Below are 18,435 nucleotides of genomic sequence, written 5' to 3'. Positions count from 1 at the left end.
CCTTGGGGCTGTGTGCAGAGTCTCACATAGGCAAGGACGTACCATGCCGATAGTTAAGTATTAAATCCAACCCTAACCTAAAACAGCACCAGCCCAACAATACATTAAAGTCCCAAGCAGCAGAAAATATTCATCCATCCAGTCTTACTTCAGCTGCACAAAGTTTCCACACGCCAGGCGCGAGTTATCCGCCGCATGCACGACCAGTGAGAGGTTTCCAAAGAAAGCAGGCTCTCCCTCCACATTGGAAAGGAACCAGTCTGTGTACGTGGTGGTAAATTCCTCGTTGTCGGGCGCCCAGATCGGTCCATGCTTGCCGCTGAGGTCGCCGACTTGGCAGGTCTGAGGCGCGTTGATGTCGCAGGGGGTGGCATCGCCACGGCCGTAAGGGTCCAGGTGAGCGCCAGTGCTGTAGCAGTTTCCGTCCTTAGGGACTGGCTTTTGATGGATGTGGTAGACTGATCATTTCAAAAATAGGTCAGTATGGATGTGTAAGTTTGCTATTAACTCAAGGTTTGAGTTTGGGTTCGGATTCGTATGGAAACTCTAAACACAAGCCCCATTTGATGGATCGATACGAAGGAGCGGGAGGAAATGGGAGTAAGCGTACCCAACTGCTGTTCATTATCGGGGATTCCCCAGAAGTGCGCCGAAACAAGGACACCCACGTCGCTGGGCCTAGGGAAGATGGTCACAGACCCGCGGACAGTGGTGTTATCCTTGGGCTGTAGCTGCGCGTAGTAGAGGACATCCTCGTTGTCAGTGACGACGGGGGCATTGGTGTTCGCCGCAGCCGTGGCGGAGAGACACAAAGCGGTTGCGAGGAGGGCGGGTTTGAATAGCATCTTTGTTTTCGCGAGCAAATTTGGCTTTCTGAGAATGCGTGAGTGAATTATCGGGTGAGAGGGTTTGAGCAGGTTTGTGAAGGATTTGCAGGTAGGTTATAAGTATATAACTAAATGCAGGAGGAGAACTGTGGTACCTGAATGAAGAAAGAACGACGATCGCGGTCAACAATGGACGAATTCGGCGAGTTGGCAGTCAGTGTCTTTGTTTTTCTGTAACCCCTCTTCCCCCTTGATTCCGGGGCCGCTTTATAAGGGACCATGCATGGCGGTGTAAGGGGACACATTGGTGAGACAATGATCCATTCACACACCGAGTGTATTGTGAATCGGTGGTTGCATCCCTTGCCATGATCCGGATTTGTTGGTTCCGGATTGGGAGGCAAAGCTGGATGCCTGGGGATTATTGGAATGTCCATGGGGGCTGTCAGAGAAACGGTTTCGGGCAGGTTACACCGGCATTGTCCTGCTATGGATTCCTTGGAGATTGAGAGTTGAACTGAGTTGCTGTCAAGGTTGTCAATGGCAAGGTTATTCTGAATGTTAGTATCCAGGCAGTCACGGGGTATCGATTTGGATCCCCTCTCTGGGCTTTTATTGAGCTCACCGATTCGACACATTCCCCTAGCACGTTTAGTAGTGTGCCTTCTTGGCTTTTCAGTATAACTCAGTTGCTTGTTTTTCGTCCTGTTCAGCATCCATTACGCCCGACTTTCTACTCATCGGATACATGTGAGCAGTCAAGACTACTAAGCATGGGGCGAGTAGGTAGTCTGAGTGAAGCAAGCTCTGACGAGCAAGTCTGGATGCCTTGAGAGTAAGAGCAACAATGCCTTGGATTTCCAAGCAGGAATGTATCTCAGCTAGTTCCGTGGCATGATTGCTACCCCTAGACATGCCACAGTTCATGGCTTGACTGATTTTCTCTCATTTGGCAAATGTTTATTCACAGCGTTCTAGAGTGTGTCTTGTGGATGGCCTCTGACAGACTAAAATGACTGGCGGGAAGTCTACTTGTCATATTAGAAACTAAACCAAACCAGCATATTCGAGACCGTATACTACTTACCATTATTGGTGGATATTGTAGCGAAGGCACCAAGGTGTCAGGTTCGAAAATCATCCTAGAAGCTATTTGCCATATATATATTTCACCCGCACAGCCATCAACAGGGTGTCCACTTTATGTTGCTGAGTTTGGGTGCCTTTCCACTCCCAACAAGCAAAAACATGGAATAGATAGTATCTTTCATCAGATGGAGATGAGAGGCATCAACACTCTGCGGGGTAAGTGTGCCGAGAGATCCTGGGCTTATCAGGATAACTTCCCAATTTGGGCAATTTAGGCGCTGGATCATCGCCAGGCCCAGACTAGAACTTCCCCCCTCCATCCCATCATCGGTTGAATTTATTGATGAATGATCGACGGCCACGATGGAATCCTATCAGTGACAACTGACAGCTGCTGCTGCTGCTCAACACTCCACTCGAGACTGCCACGAATAACGTCCATAGACGAGAAATGAGTGGGACTCGCCTCGAGGTCCCCATATGATCCATCATCCCCGGACTTCTTTGCGGTCCACTGCGTCCCATCGGAGCATGTCCATCTGCTAATTCTCCGAGCGGGTTCCGCTCCCCCTCGTCAGCTGTGTTCAACAATGGAACTATGGGTCCAATGTGGAGAGCTCGGGGTATTTATACAACGAGGGGCTCGTAGACTTCAACTTGGCCCTCCCGCCCCAGCCGCTCCATCTCTCGACAACATCTACGAAGATACAGTGACATTGGATTACTCCCCGTCATGTCTCTTGCTCAAAGCAACTACGTGATCCAGCTCCCCAAAACACCATCCTCTATCGGTCCGCTAGATCCTCGAGCTATTGCCCAGCGATGGATCACCGATCTGGAGGTTCTTCTCGCCACTGGGAACTATTCCCAGCTAGGAAGAGTCTTCCATGAGGACTCCTGGTGGAGGGACATGCTCGCATTGGTCTGGGACTTTCGTACCATCCAGGGATGCGCGAAGATCCAAGACTTCCTGGCTGCTAATCAGCCTCGCGCGGGTCTTTCTGCTCTGCGTCTGCAGCATGAGGGCAAATTCCAGCCTAGGATGGAAAGCCCCGCGGAGGGGCTGAACTGGATAAACTCCATCATCTTCTTCGAGACTAGTGTGGGGCGTGGCTCCGGGGTCATTCATCTGACGCAGAACGACGCAGGAGAGTGGAAGGCATATGCGATGTATACAACTCTGCAAGAATTGAAGGAATTTGAGGAGCCATTGGGCATCAGAAGAGCATACGGCACTATCGAGACAATGCCTGGTGGACTCAACCAGGGCAACTGGCTCGAGCGACGCCAGAGGACAGTTGAATTCAAGGAAGAGGAGCCTACGACCCTCATTGTTGGAGCCGGTACGCAGACCCCGCCTTTAGTGCAATAGAAATAAGCTAATTAGTCTTTTAGGCCAGGCAGGTCTCAACATGGGCGCTCGGCTCAATTCTCTCGGGATATCGCATCTCATCGTCGACCGGAATGAACGTATCGGAGATAATTGGCGGAAGCGCTATAGGGTGAGCTACGCTTGCTATACACATATTCTGACTCGCCATCTGACCTGTCCTCATAGACCCTCGTAACCCATGACCCTGCAGAATTCACCCATATGGCATACCTTCCCTTCCCGAAGAACTGGCCGCAATTTACCCCCAAAGACAAACTAGCCGACTGGTTTGAGGCTTATGCTATGATTATGGAACTGAATGTTTGGGTTCACACATCCATCAAATCTGCCGACTACGACGATGCCCAGAAGCAGTGGACTGTGGTGGTCGTCCGCGGCGATGGGAGCGAGCGTACACTGCGCCCACGCCACCTGATCTGGTGCACGGGGCACTCAGGAGAACCCTTGGTTCCCAGCTTCGAAAACCAGTCGCAGTTCAAGGGCACAGTATACCACGGCAGCCAGCACACAGATGCATCCCACTACGACGTAGCAGGCAAAAAGGTCGTCGTGGTCGGCACGGGAAACAGCGGCCATGATATCGCGCAGAACTATTGCGAGAATGGCGCGCAGGTAACTATGCTGCAACGGCGCGGGACCTATGTCATTACTGTTGAGAAGGGTATCTTCATGATGCATGAGGGTCAACACGAAGATCACGGGTACGTCTTATCCCTGTCTTGAACCCGCACGCCTCTAACTCTTGCAGACCTCCTACTGAAGAAGCCGACCTGCTGCATGAATGTCTTCCGTTCCCTGTCCAATTTGCTCTGGGCGAGCATTTCACCCGACGCGTGGCGCACGCCGAGCAAGATCTCCTCAGTGGCCTTGAAAAGGCTGGTTTTGCACTGGACTTTGGCGTCAACGGTGCTGGTCTTGGGCGTGCATATATGACTCGCGGCGGTGGATACTACATTGATGTCGGCTGCAGCCCGCTCATCGCCTCGGGCAAGATCAAGGTTAAGCGTAGTCCAGAGGGAATCTCTCATTTTACGGAATCCGGACTTGTTTTGAAGGACGGGTCAGCCTTGTCCGCCGATGTCGTGGTCCTCGCAACTGGTTACGACAATATGCGCACGACGGTACGGAAAGTACTAGGTGACCGTGTTGCGGACCGATGTCGAGATGTCTGGGATCTAGACGAGGAGGGAGAAATCAACGCAGTACGTACTTCTTCCCGCTTGCTTCAACTTTATCATCACTAACAAGCACTTTCTATAGATGTGGCGCCCCAGCGGACACCCCGGCTTCTGGTACATGGGCGGAAATCTTGCCTTGTGCCGGATCTATTCCAAGTTCCTGGCTCTGCAGATCAAGGCTATTGAAGCTGGCTTGGTGAGTGATGAGCAGATACAGGCGCAGGCTAAACTGTGAGTTGGTAAGTGGGCGAGCGATTGTCTCGGTTATGAGAATCTACCAGCTGCGGATAGAGCGAAGGCAAATTTGGAATTAGCGTTCTGGTTTTAGAATTAGATATTCAGTAGAGCATAGTGAACTATGATACTCTCTAGTACGTTAACGGAGTATGGGAAGCATTCTATCCTCGGTAGCCATAATATGTCTACGTAACGAATCTGTCTGTGTTGTAAAGTATACCTCCACCTGTTAAAAGATCAGAATTACTTCGAAATCAATCAAGCATACTATAACTAGTAATACCTGAGAGATTATGACTGGCCAATCACAGACTAACTCTGTACGGAGTAAGTACTAGACCTCCCAATTATAATGTTCACAACGGCCCGCACAACCACCAATTATGCACCTGACTCAGCAAATGCAAATTAGGGCAGCGCTAAACCCAAAGCCGCTAGACCCATCCACACACAAAGCGGAGTCGTAACGGATTTTCTCACGGCCCTCCAAGCGCGGCGCCCGGCCTGATTTTCTTCCCTCTTTTGATCTTTTGACCCGATATTCAGCGCAGAGCCACACCATAAGGATTTCAAGTTCTTTTGGAAGACTGTCAGCACCATGTCTAAGATCACAGTCGGTATGTTACATCTTTATCCCAGCAACGGCAACACTATGTATATGTGTATGATGAAGGATGCTAATGATTCGTGAACAGCCGGAGTGCGCCAGAACATCGAGCAGCTGCTCAACTACTCTCAGAATGAGAAGAAGAGGAACTTCCTCGAGACCGTCGAGCTTCAGATCGGTCTGAAGAACTACGACCCCCAGCGTGACAAGCGTTTCTCTGGTACCATCAAGCTGCCTACCGTTCCCCGTCCCAACATGACCATCTGGTATGACCACCACTACCACCACCTGAACAACATTTCGAAGGAATAAGGACAGGAGACTGATGAAAGGATAGTGTTCTTGGTGACCAGCACGATCTCGACCGTGCCAAGCACCACGGCATTGACGCCATGTCCGCCGACGACCTGAAGAAGCTGAACAAGAACAAGAAGCTCATCAAGAAGCTTGCTCGCAAGTACGATGCTTTCCTTGCTTCCGACACCCTCATCAAGCAGATTCCCCGTCTCTTGGGTCCTGGTCTTTCCAAGGGTGAGTTTTTCCCTCCATACCTCACTCACAGGGGTATCGTGCTAATAAATGAATAGCCGGTAAATTCCCTACCCCCGTCTCTCACGCCGAGGACATGGCCAACAAGGTCAACGAGATCAAGTCTACCATCAAGTTCCAGCTTAAGAAGGTTCTCTGCCTCGGTGTTGCCGTCGGCAACGTTGGTATGACTGAGGACGAGCTGGTCGCTAACACCATGCTCGCCATCAACTACCTTGTCTCCCTGCTTAAGAAGGGTTGGCAGAACGTTGGTAGCCTTGTCCTCAAGGCTACCATGTCTCCCCCTAAGCGTCTGTACTAAGCGGGTCGCTTTTCTCTTTTCTTTATGAATAAAAAGGAAAAAGTTTATGTGTCACGCTGGGGGTACGACACCCTTTTTTTAGGGACTGGGACGCTGGGGTTGTGTTTCGTATCATAGTTTAGCTACTTATGGTGTGGGTTATAAATGTGATCCCGGGATTTGGTCTCTATTTGTGTCTTTCTTCTTATAAGTTGGAGGTGGTGTGGTGTAGGTTTCTATTGTAGACAGTATTATGGTACAGTAGATACATAGGGAGTATAGTATAGTATAGTATCATTGCATTCCAGGCATCAACTCCGTCCGGTCCAGAATCATTCCCCTCATGCCGATGAATTCTCGGAGACTCTCCCACTCCTCGCCTTCCTCTTCACCTCGCATGTAGATATCCTTGAACCCCCATGCAAGTGCAACCTTGTCGAAGGCAGCCCGCTCCTCTTCACGGGCCCAACGGTGTCGCAGTGGCACACCCGGTTGCCAAGTCACCCGCTCCATCTGGTCATTCGCCGTCGTGATGGCCAGAATTCCAACCGACGTGACTCCCCCCATGTATGCCAGGCCCGCTGCGAAAGCGATACCAGTCGCTGTGCTCGGATCCATAGTGTTCTGCAGCGTCGAGGCCCACGAAGCAAGGGTATAGCAAGCCGCAGGCGCAGCAGCGATTCCACCCAACGGAACAGCTGCCCTCTTGAAGACCTTGGCACGACGGAACGCCGGGGTGCTATAGGTGGTGTCGATGATGGCCAACACTAGCGAGAGGTTGCGCTGGGCGATAGCGACATCGAGAGCCATGTCCGCGAGCTCGACGGGCACAGCACTGTTGATACTCTTAGGTTTGGCCTTGTGGTATCGGACAGGGGAGCTGTTCTCCTCGGGGACTGGTTTGTTGGCGTATAGATGGAAGATCTCCGGGAAGTGGTCGGGCCGTTTGAGCATAGCGTGGATCTTGGTGTAACAGGTCAGGGCTTCGGGGGAGATGAACACTTTCTCGTCTGTCAAGAGGTCATGGACGGATTTGCAGAGCTGATCAATGATCTGTTCGGGGGTCTTTCGGGGCAGTGTGGTGGTGGTTTGCTGCTTTTGTTTCCGGGTAGCGGCGTTCTTCCCTTCCTCTAGGTCTAGGAGGGATGAAATCTCGTCTGGCTGTTGGCTCTTGCCGGTGTCCTGCTCCGGATGGACCATAACTTCAGCAATTCGTTGGCATTTTTGTAGCAGTTGCACGACCTTGTCGTTGGGGGGCACAGAGTCCGTTTCGCTGAGTTCGGCACATTCGTGGGCGATCTGGTCCACGGCTTCTTCAAAGTCCGCTGGTGTAAGGTGGCCGGATTTGGTAGATTCAAGCCTCCTAGGGGTAGGAGCGTATGTAGTCGAAGTCAAGAAGCTTTTCGGGCTTCTCTGAGGTCGCAATTGGCCTGGGCGCGCATTCCGGGTCAACGGACTGGATGCATAGGATCGTACGGATTGATGAATGGGCGCGGGAGGTGCGGATAATTGGCAGATCTGGCTGGCTAGAGCTTGCGGCCGAGAGCTCTTGTGGCCCCTGAGGGCAATGCCTCTTGTCGGGAGCATGGTTGTTGCTGTTATTGTGGTAGTGGTGGTGAGGGAAAACTAGATGGGCCAGAGAGAAAGACGGGGAGATGCGCAAGGCGGCGAGGGCACCAACTGAATTACTGCCGCCACCAAAAGCGGGTCTCCAGGAACGGCTGTCTGGCGTTCATCGACCTGACGTCCCTCTGGAACTCTCCTGCTTCTCCTCCATCAGCAACGCCCCGTAGGCAGCTGCTTTCTTTCAACACCACCCTCTCTCTGGCAACAGCAGGCCTCAAATGATCCAGCCAGCCCCGGCAGATTAGATCCCTTCGTGATCGTCTACCCACACATTACGCCCTTCCGATTGCAAGCGTCATACCTCATCGTCTACCAACATCATGCCTCCCCCTCCGCCGCCGCCGCCGCCGCCCGGAGGGATGGGAGGTCCTCCCCCGCCTCCTCCCCCCGCGGGGAATCTGCCCAGCAGACCCTCTGGCTCAGAAGCTAAGGGCCGGGTAAGAATGTCTTGTCTGCTAGTCTAGGCAAGTTATCGACTGCTAATGCCTTGTATAGGGCGCACTGCTTTCCGATATCCACAAAGGCGCAAGGTTGAAGAAGACCGTGACCAACGACAGGTCGGCGCCCATGGTCAGTGGTGGAGGAGCGAAGTCTTCCGGTCCTGCAATTCCAAGTGCTCCGCCAGTTCCGGGCATGGCGAAGCCTCCGACAGGGCTTGCACCACCCGTCCCTCCGGCACAGGCAGCGAACAGGCTACGAAGCAACAGCGATACTGGTTCAGGGGGTGATGCAGTGGCGGGTGCCCCGGCGGCGCCTCAACTTGGAGGCCTCTTCGCTGGAGGCATGCCTAAGTTGCGCAGTCGGGGAGGTGTTGACACTGGAGCTAATCGGGACTCGCCATATCGATCAGATACGGATGGTTCGCGGAGCGCTCCCCCGCCCCCTGCTATGTCCGCCCCCAAACCGCCAGGTGCTCGACCTCCACCACGCCCTCCTGCAACAGAGTCGCCTCCTACTCCTCCAGTGAACCCGTTGGTTGCAAACCTCCGGAAACCACCCCCGCGACCGGCTTCCAGGCCGTCATCGACGGTTTCAACTGCGTCCAGCAGATCCGCCCCTGACGCTCCCCCGCGCGCACCGCCACCATTGCCCGGCTCCGCCAAAGGCCCGCCGCCGCCTCCAGTATCTACAAGAAAACCCTCTGCACCTGCACCTCCTCCACCTCCACCTCCCTCAGCTAGTCCAGCTGCACCTCCGCCACCGCCTCCGGCGGCTGCTCCCCGACCTCCCCCGGCGCCGGCACGCTCTACACCTCCTCCCCCTCCTCCTCCCGGCGCGTCTGCTCCACAGCCGCCTAACGGCACAGCTGCTGCGTCTATCGCCGTACAAGCTGCCAGAAATGCTCTCGGACATGCGCCACCACCACCTCCCCCACCAGCGGCCTCGGCCCCATCAGCCCCCCCTCCGCCCCCTCCCAGTGCTCCTCCCAGCGAGCCACCGTCGCGGCCATCACCTCTGCCGTCGAGCATAGCACCTCCTCCACCTCATCAACCAGACCGTTCTACCCTGGACCCGAGCGCCTATACCCTCAGCAACGGCGGGCCGTCACCGGGATCAAGCCCTCGCAGTCCAGGCGGACATGGCATCATGCGGGTGGACGATCATCGGTTCAAGTTCCAGAGCGAAGGCTTATTGCCCAAGCCTCGACCATTTGTGGGAGGCACCAGGCGCTATCGGGCTGGACGAGGCAGCAGTGTGCCATTGGATCTGAGCGCATTGATTGGGTAAGGGAAGTGTTGCGGCGAGACGCGTGGTAGATTAGTATCTTTCTCCAGACTTGTGGATTTGCTTAGCAATTCGCATATTGTTAGTGATCGTAGGGTGTTTTACGGAATGAAGATTGGTCTTCAGGTCAATCGCATCACAACCTGCACGCTCTGTACGTAGTATATGACATTACACCAATCTGTACCAGCTGAACTTCTGGACCAGATAATACATAGTGAAACAATCAAAGCTCCTTATCTGATCAATCAATTAAACGTGATCGCCAATGCGCAGCACGGGACAGCTCCCATCACGTGATCAGTGGGCGCCGCATGGAAGCTGTGAGGATCCGGAGAAGCACGCCGCTGCAGTCACAACATCCCAGGCCAGACCTCGCTGCTGTTTCTCCTTCCCCCCGATTTACCTTGTCCCTCCCGATTAGCGCGTCCTTTACACGACTCTCCTAATTTGTACAGAACAGCTGGCCGAGTTCGGAGCTTAGTGAACAGATTCCCCTCCAGCTTAACGATCGGAACGCGGCGACGAAGTATTTGCTGCCAGTCAAGCTACTAGCTTCAAACCTTGTGCAAACAGAGTGCATTCGACTTTGTTACGGAACTGTGGTTATTCTCCGGATCGTCTTTTCTACGACTCGCCTGGGTTAGGTGACCTTCAGTGGTGGTGCATTTTTTGCTACCTGATTGTTTTTCCGCTCGGGATATTGGTGCTTCAAATAGTACTTTACTCTCGCACATCTGATCATCATGTCGCTTCACTCTTATATCAACAGTAAGTGATTGGTTCCCATGGGCTCTACTGCATATTTGGTATTCAGTCTCTTGGTCAGTGCTAACGCAGTTATTTCGCCCGGTGTATAGAGAAAGTATGCATTTTGACGGTTGACGGCCGCACACTGCTGGGAACATTACTCTCCACCGACCAGCTAACGAACCTGGTTCTCCTGGATACGATCGAGCGAATCATCCGCACCCCCGACGACCCGGAACCCAGCTCCCAGATTGAGCATGGGCTGTATCTGATCCGAGGCGACAACGTCGTATTATGCGGAGAGGTTGACGAAGCCATTGACAACGACATCGACTGGACGAAGGTCAGGGGAGAAGTGGTCAAAGGCACCAAGAACGCATGAAACAGCGGGGAAGTGATGTTTCGATGATTATTTACATGACAAGGGATTTTTTTTTTCTTTTGCAGCAAGAAGAAAGGAAAAAGGATGAGCGTTTTAAGTGTACGATGGAGAAGTGGACAAGAGTTTCAGCGTAACATTGGTGGCTAGTGCGTATATGGGTCAGGCGGACCCCCCTCCTTCTCTTTGTGGTGGTCTTTTCGTTCGTCAATTAAGGGGAGGGAGGGAGTAAGCGCGTGCCAGTGTCAGTGTGCCGACCAGGGGGGAATGTTGTTATGAAGGCGAAAGAGAGAAAGCTACTACGCGCGCGACAGATTTACAGGAGGGGCTTGGTCGGTACCAGATGATCCGTGGACATGATCGGTGCGTCGTCGGGCGGGGATTCCTTTTCTCGTGAGATGAGAAAGAGAGAGAAAGCTACAAGTGGGACGCGCATGGGCTCAAAAGGGCGCTCATCTGATGTGATGTCGGGGCCAAGTTTAGCGGCTCGACGGGAGTTCTTGCGTTTGGGAATTGCATGGAATCAAGGAAAGGAATAAAAAAGGAAGTTTGAGATTGTCAAAACAAGGCATTGGGATGGCTGAAGGAATGGGAGATAGGAGAGAAGAGGGGGGGGGCGATGATACTACTACTAGTAGTAGTAAGTATCCAACACTCCTGCGCGGCAGGGTTCCATTGGTCGGCAGTTTCATTGGGTGTTGGGGGAAAGCAGCCGATGTGATTGAGGGCGCGGGATGTTCAGGGCAGCGGTTAATATGGATATGCAAGGTGATCAGCCCTGGATAGGGACCGCAGGGGGGGGGTGATGGTTGTGGAGGGAGAGGGGAAAGGGAAAAGGACATAAGTTGACCATTTAACCATAATAATATCATAATCAATATGAAGAAGAAGCAAAGTTACTCATCACCTGATCTGATAATAATAATAATCAATATAATGCCTTGTGGCCATGTTGCATTGCATGCACCAAGTAATCTGTAGTAGTAACTAATAGCCATGCAGCAAGTGGCACATACATCATACATACAGTACCAAGCAGGCAGCATCTCTACTATCTATGTAGTATGCATTGTCTTGTGCTATTCTTATACCTCAAACATTTATTTAGATACAATTACTTATGCCACCGCAGACTGCATTGCACTGCCCTGTGCACAGCTAGTAAGTAATTGACTAAAAAGAATCCATCCGGGTGAACAACGCAAACGCGTCCCAGACTCCATCATCCAGTTCGGTTACGATGATGAGATTGATTAGTGATATACCAAGTACGTATTATTCATTCAGGGAGGATCTGACGCTGGCCGTTTTCGGATTTACGTTTTGTGGTTTGGGCCTGTCCCAGGTTTTCCAGGGGCTCGTCCCAAGTGGTTGGAGATTTAGTTTAGCTTTAGTTTTGGTTTTAGTTTTCCCCCTCGTGAGATTTACCCATTTATTATCATTATTATTATTATTTCTGCCTTCCAATTTATTTTAGTTTATTATGGGGAGTGCGTCTCATCTTTGCAGGTGGAGAGAGAGAGTATATCGTATGTATGAGAATTTTCCCAGCCCAGGGACTTCCTCAACAATACAACCACCACATGAATCTAATTAACAATCTAATTATCATGAATTGAATAAATAATAAATGAATTCAAAGAATGCGAAAATAAATCTAAATGTGACAGCCTGCCCCGTTTTCTCTGCCGCCCGCCCCGCCCGTGCCAAGTGCGGCCCAAAACCCGACCGTTCAAAGTTGAAGTTGCAGTTCAGTTCTCAGTTCAGTTCAATTCCCCTGATCCTCTCTTTCTGTCTCCCTCTCTGTGGCTGTTACCTGCTCGGCGTCCCATCCTCTCCTCTCCTCCTCTCCTTCCCCCCCGTACTATCCTCCCTCCCTCCCTCCCTCCCTCCCTCTCTCCCTCTTACTACACTCTGACTCCTCTTCCTTCCCTCTCCTTTGCTTCCTATTCTCTCCCTCTTCCCTCCTCTCTCCTCTTTCTCCGCTTGTTCTGTTCTTATTCTTCTGCTTCTGCTTCTGCTTCATTTCTTTGTCATCACCTCTTCTGCTTCCACCAACATTCCTCCAGACCGCTTCAACTCAACTCTGCAACAAATTCCCCTCCTCCTCCTCCTCCCCCATTATCTGACGCCAATCTTCCTCCGGTCGCTGGGCGACCGCCACTTCCTACTGCCTCTCCGCTATCAACTATACTGTGCCCTCCTTCCCCCTCCGGTTCCGAGCGCGCCCTTCATGTTGTTGCGACCGTCCCAACACTCTTGTCTATACCCCGGGGTCAATTGGTCTTTCTAAGCGCTAGGATTTCCCTCTTCTTCCCGCTGGCATCGTTGGGCTAGTCCGTGGTAGCCCGACTTCCTTCCCTATCTCCCTCTCTCCCTCCCTCCCTCCCATCACCTTCTCGATCTCTCCCTCTCCCTCCTACTCCTCCCTTACTCTCCTCCCCAACCTCCCTCGTCCGATTCTGGTGGCCAGGCCAGAATGTGGCTCTACCGTGGCGTCCAGTCCGCTGTATTCTACTACGCCACCTGCACCCCCTGTGCCAACACCCTAGACCGCCACAAGCGCAAAAAGGAAGCCGTTCGATCGCAACGCGAAAAGGATAGGATAGATGCTACTGTCACCGACCAACCGAGACCTTTAGCACAACCCACTGCCTTTAGTACCAACCCAGGATGGGCCGAGGAAATCGCTCTCGGTCCCGGTCCTCCCGCTAGACGAGGTGGTCACCGCAACGCCCATCGCCGAACCGACTCTTGGAATACCGGCATATCGGCGGACTCCACACAGGATGTGAGCCGCGGGGGCAATTCGGCAAACAAGAAGGATAAGAGCAGTTTGAAGCATCCGTTGGGCGATCGGTGGAGCCGCATGCGAAATCAGCGCGAGGACGAGCCGTTATGGGGCCAGGATGTGGAGGTAAAGGGTTCCTCCGTCGGCCTCTCAGGTCGCGGTAAAGCAGATGCTGGCTCCTCCAGCAAATACTACATTGCTCGTGTGCCCCCAGTCAACGACCTTCATCCTCCAATCGTTAGTGGACCCAAGAGCCGCGCCGAAACACGATGGATGCTACAACCCCCGCCCAGTGCTCGAGTGATGGCTGGCAAAGAGCGTTCTGGCGATACTGTCCGCAACAATGACACTAGTGGACAACGCGTAGACGGTGACCGAAATGTCAACAAGCCCGTCACTCCTGCCCAGCAGCTCCCTCCCATAGCCACCCAACCTGCCGAAAAGAAGAATGCCCATAAGCCTTCCCCGCTTCGCATGGCCCCCGACGGCTGGTACGATCCAAGAGCCGTGGAGGACGATTCAGAAGGAGACGACGAATTCTCCCCGCCCTCATCGCCCAGAATGATGTTCGGACGTGATCAGGCCAACTTCGTAATCTCCCCATCATTCCGCTCACGCTCGGATTCATGTTCTACTCTGTCATCACCTGGCGATACCGAAGTGGAGTCTCCGCGGGTCTCCTTGCATCAGCCCGGGACCCCGACGTCACGACCTGTCTCCAAAGCAACTCAAGATAGCGGTAAACATTTCCCTCCAACGATCTCACAAGCCCTATCTACCTTGCAACGTGACAACAACAAGGTTCAATTGTTGCATTTGGAAATCAATGACTCGCCTGACGATATCGGATTAGGTCATCTTGAACGTCTCCGACCCTGGCGTTGGAGTATGGATATATGACCCTAAAGATCTGTCCGCCTATCCGCATATCGCCCAGGTCACTTGCCTGAGGGCGTGTCATATTTCCTCCGTTTTCGTGCATTGTTGAATCATGGAAGCCTGCTTTGCTCTTTTCTTTTTCTCGTGTTGCTCTTTGGGTAGCAGAAATACCCCCTCTTCTGTTGGATTCCTCTTCTGTTGGTTTGTTTTTGTGTATGTTTCGGCGTTGGCAGCAGCTAAAAAGCGTTCCGTTTTGATGCCCCTTGACCCGTTCCATGGCAGATATATTTCTCATTGCATCATACTGAACAGCATGGGAGTTCCCTAACGTGTGTATGCATGGCTGGGCCAACAAACACATAATCCTTCATCCACTCCCTCCTACATCGGGCCATGAAAGACTGTTCACATCATCATCCAACTGAATCACTATCCTTTTTTGACTCGCTGCATACGCATTCTGCATCATTGCTACTCTTGCTTGGTTTTGACTATTGTGTGTGTGATGTTCCCGATTCCTCTGCGCAGAGTACTATCCCTAGTCTGTTTTCTCTTTTCCTATATCTTTGCTTGCTTTGCTTTGAGCCGAATTGTCGTGTCTGATCTGTCTGTCCTTGCTTTTGCTCTCTTCCTGACTTCGTTCGCTCTCTTGTTCTCCGAACTTTACCTTTACCCTTCATGTATACTACTTTGTTTTAATACATATACTTAGTATTTAGATCGTTCTGTATAGAGCTGAATGTCTGTTATGGTGTAGCGTAGAACCCATCAAAATGCACGTGTAGTATAGAATACCCTCATATATAGTATACATTTAAATGGCATAGTGAGTATGCTCACGACTAAATAGAATACCCGATTAGGAAGGAAGTACGTCAATCCTGAATCAGCCATAGATGTTAACCTACTGTAATCACTTACCTAAAATAGAAAGAACGTGTTCAGATCAGTGAACATACCCCACATACATACATAAACAAAGCAGTCTAGGCAGCACCTCCAGCACTGTCTTAAGACTTTATAACTACAATACTTAGAACCCGCCAGAAAACAAATACATTGTATCAGATGATAATACAGGAATAAAATTAAATAATTATCTTATTTGAATAATAATATAATGTAGATATAATCCTTTAATAGTTATCATTTAAATCAAATAATATATAATTATTTCATATATCATTTTTTTTTTTTTTTTACTAAGTGCTTGAAGGCATGCAGATCCAAGTTTAGATGGTAAATAAGAGGCTGGCTACAAGTTAATATAGTCGTTTACTGCTATCTGAGCGCGTAAAAGGAACCAGCATTCCAATTCAAAACCACATCATGCTGTTAAGCCAACTTGCAAGGATTTTCAGCTTTCAGAGTCTTTGGCTGTTTATCATCAGGCATAGAGTGCAAGACAAGACTCCTCACCTTTCAAGGTCAGCTTATTGCCCCATGGGAAAAAATGTCTTTGCATTCATATTACAGCTTGGGGAAATCTAATTATAATATATATATTCAAAGAAAAACCCCCAGTACCTCACTTGGTATAGCAACCTAGTCAGTCCTATATACTAACTAGCCATCTATGTAGCTGATATAAGGTCATTCACTTGCTTCCTAGACCACAGACAATCTAGTTAGTTCGTTCTGTATCTGGCTGGGTTGTAGAAGCACCAACCGTATGGGGCACACGCCCCGTTCAGCAAAGAAATAACAAGACAAGTATTCCCCACACTCCCGTCGGCACCGCCAGCGCCCACGACATGGTTTTCCAACCAGCATGATCCCGAATAAACCCTCCCAAAAAGGGGCCTGCCATTGAACCCGCAGCAAAGGCACTGTTACAGAGCCCACAGGCCAATGCGATCGCGGTATTCCTACCTAACGCCCCAGGCCATGCCGTCGATGCCTCAAGTGCACGATTAGTCACTTCAACCATAGTTGGTGTCTCAATAAGTTCAACACAGCCGCCGATAAGTGCTAATAATGTACAGAGAAGAACCTTATGGCCAATACTATTCTCGGTAATATATCGCAGGCTTACCATTAGCGGTACCATCGCCAATAGACCCGTCGTAATCAAATAGCAGCGGGTTTTAGGCCAGCGGTCCACTATATACCCAATGCCGGGATCAAGAACGTGTGGCACCATCAGGGGGATAAATATAAGGCCTTGAGCAGATTGCTTCCAACCAAAGGTATCACGGACAAAGAGTGGTAATGCACTATCGAATGCCGTTAGAGTCGTAGAGAGAAGGAAATAGACCGTTAACGCGAGAACCATCCGTGGAGACCGGAGTAGAGCGAAGACTGCCTTGTGATTGGTTGGTTGACGCGAGCTTCGTGAAGAAGGGTCCATGAATTCGGGATTGCTTGATGTGTCGTCTTCTCGACTGGAAGCACTGGCTCCCTTTCTTCCTCCCGAAGCGGCCGTAGCAGCGGGAGGAGTGTCTTGATGGTCTGATTGTCGCTCATCGACAGATATCTGTGAGAGCTCCATGTCCGTACTATGTTCGAATGGTACCTGATCTTTCTCCGTTTCAATGATCATCATCCGGAGGGCTAGGTCCAAAGCTATCAGCGCAAATGCTAGTCCGAATGGGGCGTAATAGCCCGCATGTTCATAAAGGACACCACCCAAGAGCGGCCCAGCAGTGGCTCCTATTACTGTGGACATGGCGAAATAACCCAGCGCATTGCCCAGTGCATCTTCTTGATATCGATCCACTAGTAGTGTCATCCCAACGGTCCAAACCACCGCAGCAGCTCCGCCCTGGAGTAAACGCCCCAGAATCCATAGAGATAGGTGTGATCCAATGCAGAGGAGCGTCGTGGCAACCGCTAATCCCGTGAGCCCTACTACGAAAAGCCACCGGCGTGATGCAGTGCGATCCACAAGATATCCGCAAAGAACTAGGTTTTGTCGTGTCACACATAGTGTCCGCTGGCTGCTAAAAGGGAATTGAAACTTACGAGAGGTCATGGCCATCGCTGCACCATATAACGCAAGAAGAATTGAAGTCCAACGTTGTACTGCGAATAGATTTAGTCAGTGATATGAGAACCAGCCATAAATTCAAACCAACGAGAGACTCACGTTCCCCCAAGGGTAGCTTGACCTTTTCCGAGAGAGCATTTGGAAGGATAGGAATGATCTGAAAACATGAACTTTCTGAACATAGTGGACGCTTATTTTTTTCTTTCTTTTTTCTTTTTTTTCTTTTCTTCTATTTTCGAGAGTCCGCTTACCAACCCGTAAAGAAGCATGTCCTGCAGCCAACACATCATTAACATTTTGTGCTTGGAATGGTGGCATCAAGCGGCGGACCATACCGTCATTCCGGCAAAACAAACCACACTTAAAACGAAGCTCCTCGAGGACCGCCATTTGAACAGTGTCGCTCCCCACGGTGCTTTGCTATGACGGGCAAGACATTGCGCAACGGCCGCCATAGTCGGATGATACGAGCGTGCTCTCTTGCCTACCTGTTCCCGATATAAAACCAAAGTAAAACCAGGGAATTGGGCAGGATATATTCAAAACTTAAATAATTATCCTATGCTTGCAATGCAAGGAGGCCCTGGTTATAGTTTCAGTCAGACAAGGGATGGAGATGCTTGTAGCAGATAATGTAAGGAATTTCCGTTAATGTAATCGGACATCGTTACGAAGCATTCATAGATCGCAATAGTATTATATTCCGTATTCAAATCAACTAAACTGTATATACTGAGAAAGGTCATTTACTACTTAGGGCATTTTCTACGTGTAGGTCCAACTAGACCACCACAATTGCTGCACCGTGATGGTGCCCGTTTCTTTGGCTCTTGCAGCTTCTCAGCTTTTTGGGCAAGTTGCAGCCCATCACTTCCTATAAGAATCCCTCCTTCTGATATATGTGCTCTTATAATATCACGCTTACGCTTTCGGCGTCGATTGGCCGACCGCATTGAGGTTTTGGGCCATGAGAAGATGATGGAGGAGTTATCTTCTTGACAATACCCAAGTTCATTAAGTAGTTACACGCTGTGGATCGACAGGTACTAGACCTATTTCTGCGGAATCCCCTGCATATATTAGCTGCAGAAAATGCTCTTGTACGGGTATTTTTACAGAGCATGATGAAGTTTTTG

General features: G+C 50.8%; 8 protein-coding genes across 8 annotated transcripts; 5 read left to right on the top strand and 3 right to left on the bottom strand.

Annotated features, from left to right (window-relative positions):
- Positions 1 to 144: 144 nt before the first annotated feature.
- AtWU_08797 (putative cytosolic Cu/Zn superoxide dismutase) lies at positions 145 to 845 on the bottom strand (the record flags this gene model as incomplete). Its single annotated transcript, XM_035503905.1, has 2 exons — positions 145 to 458; positions 611 to 845. The coding sequence occupies 2 exons, from the start codon at positions 843 to 845 to the stop codon at positions 145 to 147; spliced, it is 549 nt and encodes a 182-aa protein (XP_035359798.1).
- Positions 846 to 2,649: 1,804 nt separating this feature from the next.
- AtWU_08796 (putative flavin-binding monooxygenase) lies at positions 2,650 to 4,722 on the top strand (the record flags this gene model as incomplete). Its single annotated transcript, XM_035503904.1, has 5 exons — positions 2,650 to 3,259; positions 3,312 to 3,418; positions 3,475 to 4,010; positions 4,058 to 4,511; positions 4,570 to 4,722. 5 exons carry the CDS (start codon positions 2,650 to 2,652, stop codon positions 4,720 to 4,722), a joined length of 1,860 nt encoding a protein of 619 aa, XP_035359797.1.
- A 600-nt stretch (positions 4,723 to 5,322) lies between these two features.
- Positions 5,323 to 6,181, top strand: AtWU_08795 (60S ribosomal protein uL1; the record flags this gene model as incomplete). The annotated part of the gene is made up of 4 exons (XM_035503903.1): positions 5,323 to 5,341; positions 5,420 to 5,597; positions 5,669 to 5,862; positions 5,919 to 6,181. 4 exons carry the CDS (start codon positions 5,323 to 5,325, stop codon positions 6,179 to 6,181), a joined length of 654 nt encoding a protein of 217 aa, XP_035359796.1.
- Positions 6,182 to 6,454: 273 nt separating this feature from the next.
- Positions 6,455 to 7,747, bottom strand: AtWU_08794 (uncharacterized protein; the record flags this gene model as incomplete). The annotated part of the gene is made up of 1 exon (XM_035503902.1): positions 6,455 to 7,747. One exon carries the CDS (start codon positions 7,745 to 7,747, stop codon positions 6,455 to 6,457), a length of 1,293 nt encoding a protein of 430 aa, XP_035359795.1.
- A 359-nt stretch (positions 7,748 to 8,106) lies between these two features.
- On the top strand, positions 8,107 to 9,514 carry AtWU_08793 (putative proline-rich, actin-associated protein Vrp1; the record flags this gene model as incomplete). The annotated part of the gene is made up of 2 exons (XM_035503901.1): positions 8,107 to 8,223; positions 8,282 to 9,514. The coding sequence occupies 2 exons, from the start codon at positions 8,107 to 8,109 to the stop codon at positions 9,512 to 9,514; spliced, it is 1,350 nt and encodes a 449-aa protein (XP_035359794.1).
- Positions 9,515 to 10,257: 743 nt separating this feature from the next.
- On the top strand, positions 10,258 to 10,643 carry AtWU_08792 (U6 snRNA-associated Sm-like protein LSm8; the record flags this gene model as incomplete). Its single annotated transcript, XM_035503900.1, has 2 exons — positions 10,258 to 10,282; positions 10,372 to 10,643. The coding sequence occupies 2 exons, from the start codon at positions 10,258 to 10,260 to the stop codon at positions 10,641 to 10,643; spliced, it is 297 nt and encodes a 98-aa protein (XP_035359793.1).
- A 2,476-nt stretch (positions 10,644 to 13,119) lies between these two features.
- AtWU_08791 (uncharacterized protein) lies at positions 13,120 to 14,331 on the top strand (the record flags this gene model as incomplete). The annotated part of the gene is made up of 1 exon (XM_035503899.1): positions 13,120 to 14,331. The coding sequence occupies one exon, from the start codon at positions 13,120 to 13,122 to the stop codon at positions 14,329 to 14,331; it is 1,212 nt and encodes a 403-aa protein (XP_035359792.1).
- Positions 14,332 to 16,000: 1,669 nt separating this feature from the next.
- AtWU_08790 (MFS transporter) lies at positions 16,001 to 17,754 on the bottom strand (the record flags this gene model as incomplete). Its single annotated transcript, XM_035503898.1, has 5 exons — positions 16,001 to 17,214; positions 17,275 to 17,334; positions 17,399 to 17,456; positions 17,551 to 17,571; positions 17,635 to 17,754. The coding sequence occupies 5 exons, from the start codon at positions 17,752 to 17,754 to the stop codon at positions 16,001 to 16,003; spliced, it is 1,473 nt and encodes a 490-aa protein (XP_035359791.1).
- Positions 17,755 to 18,435: the final 681 nt, after the last annotated feature.

This window comes from Aspergillus tubingensis (assembly GCF_013340325.1).
Source record: "Aspergillus tubingensis WU-2223L DNA, scaffold_9, whole genome shotgun sequence".
Taxonomy (NCBI): domain Eukaryota; kingdom Fungi; phylum Ascomycota; class Eurotiomycetes; order Eurotiales; family Aspergillaceae; genus Aspergillus; species Aspergillus tubingensis.
This window is presented reverse-complemented; position numbering and strand designations above follow the sequence as displayed.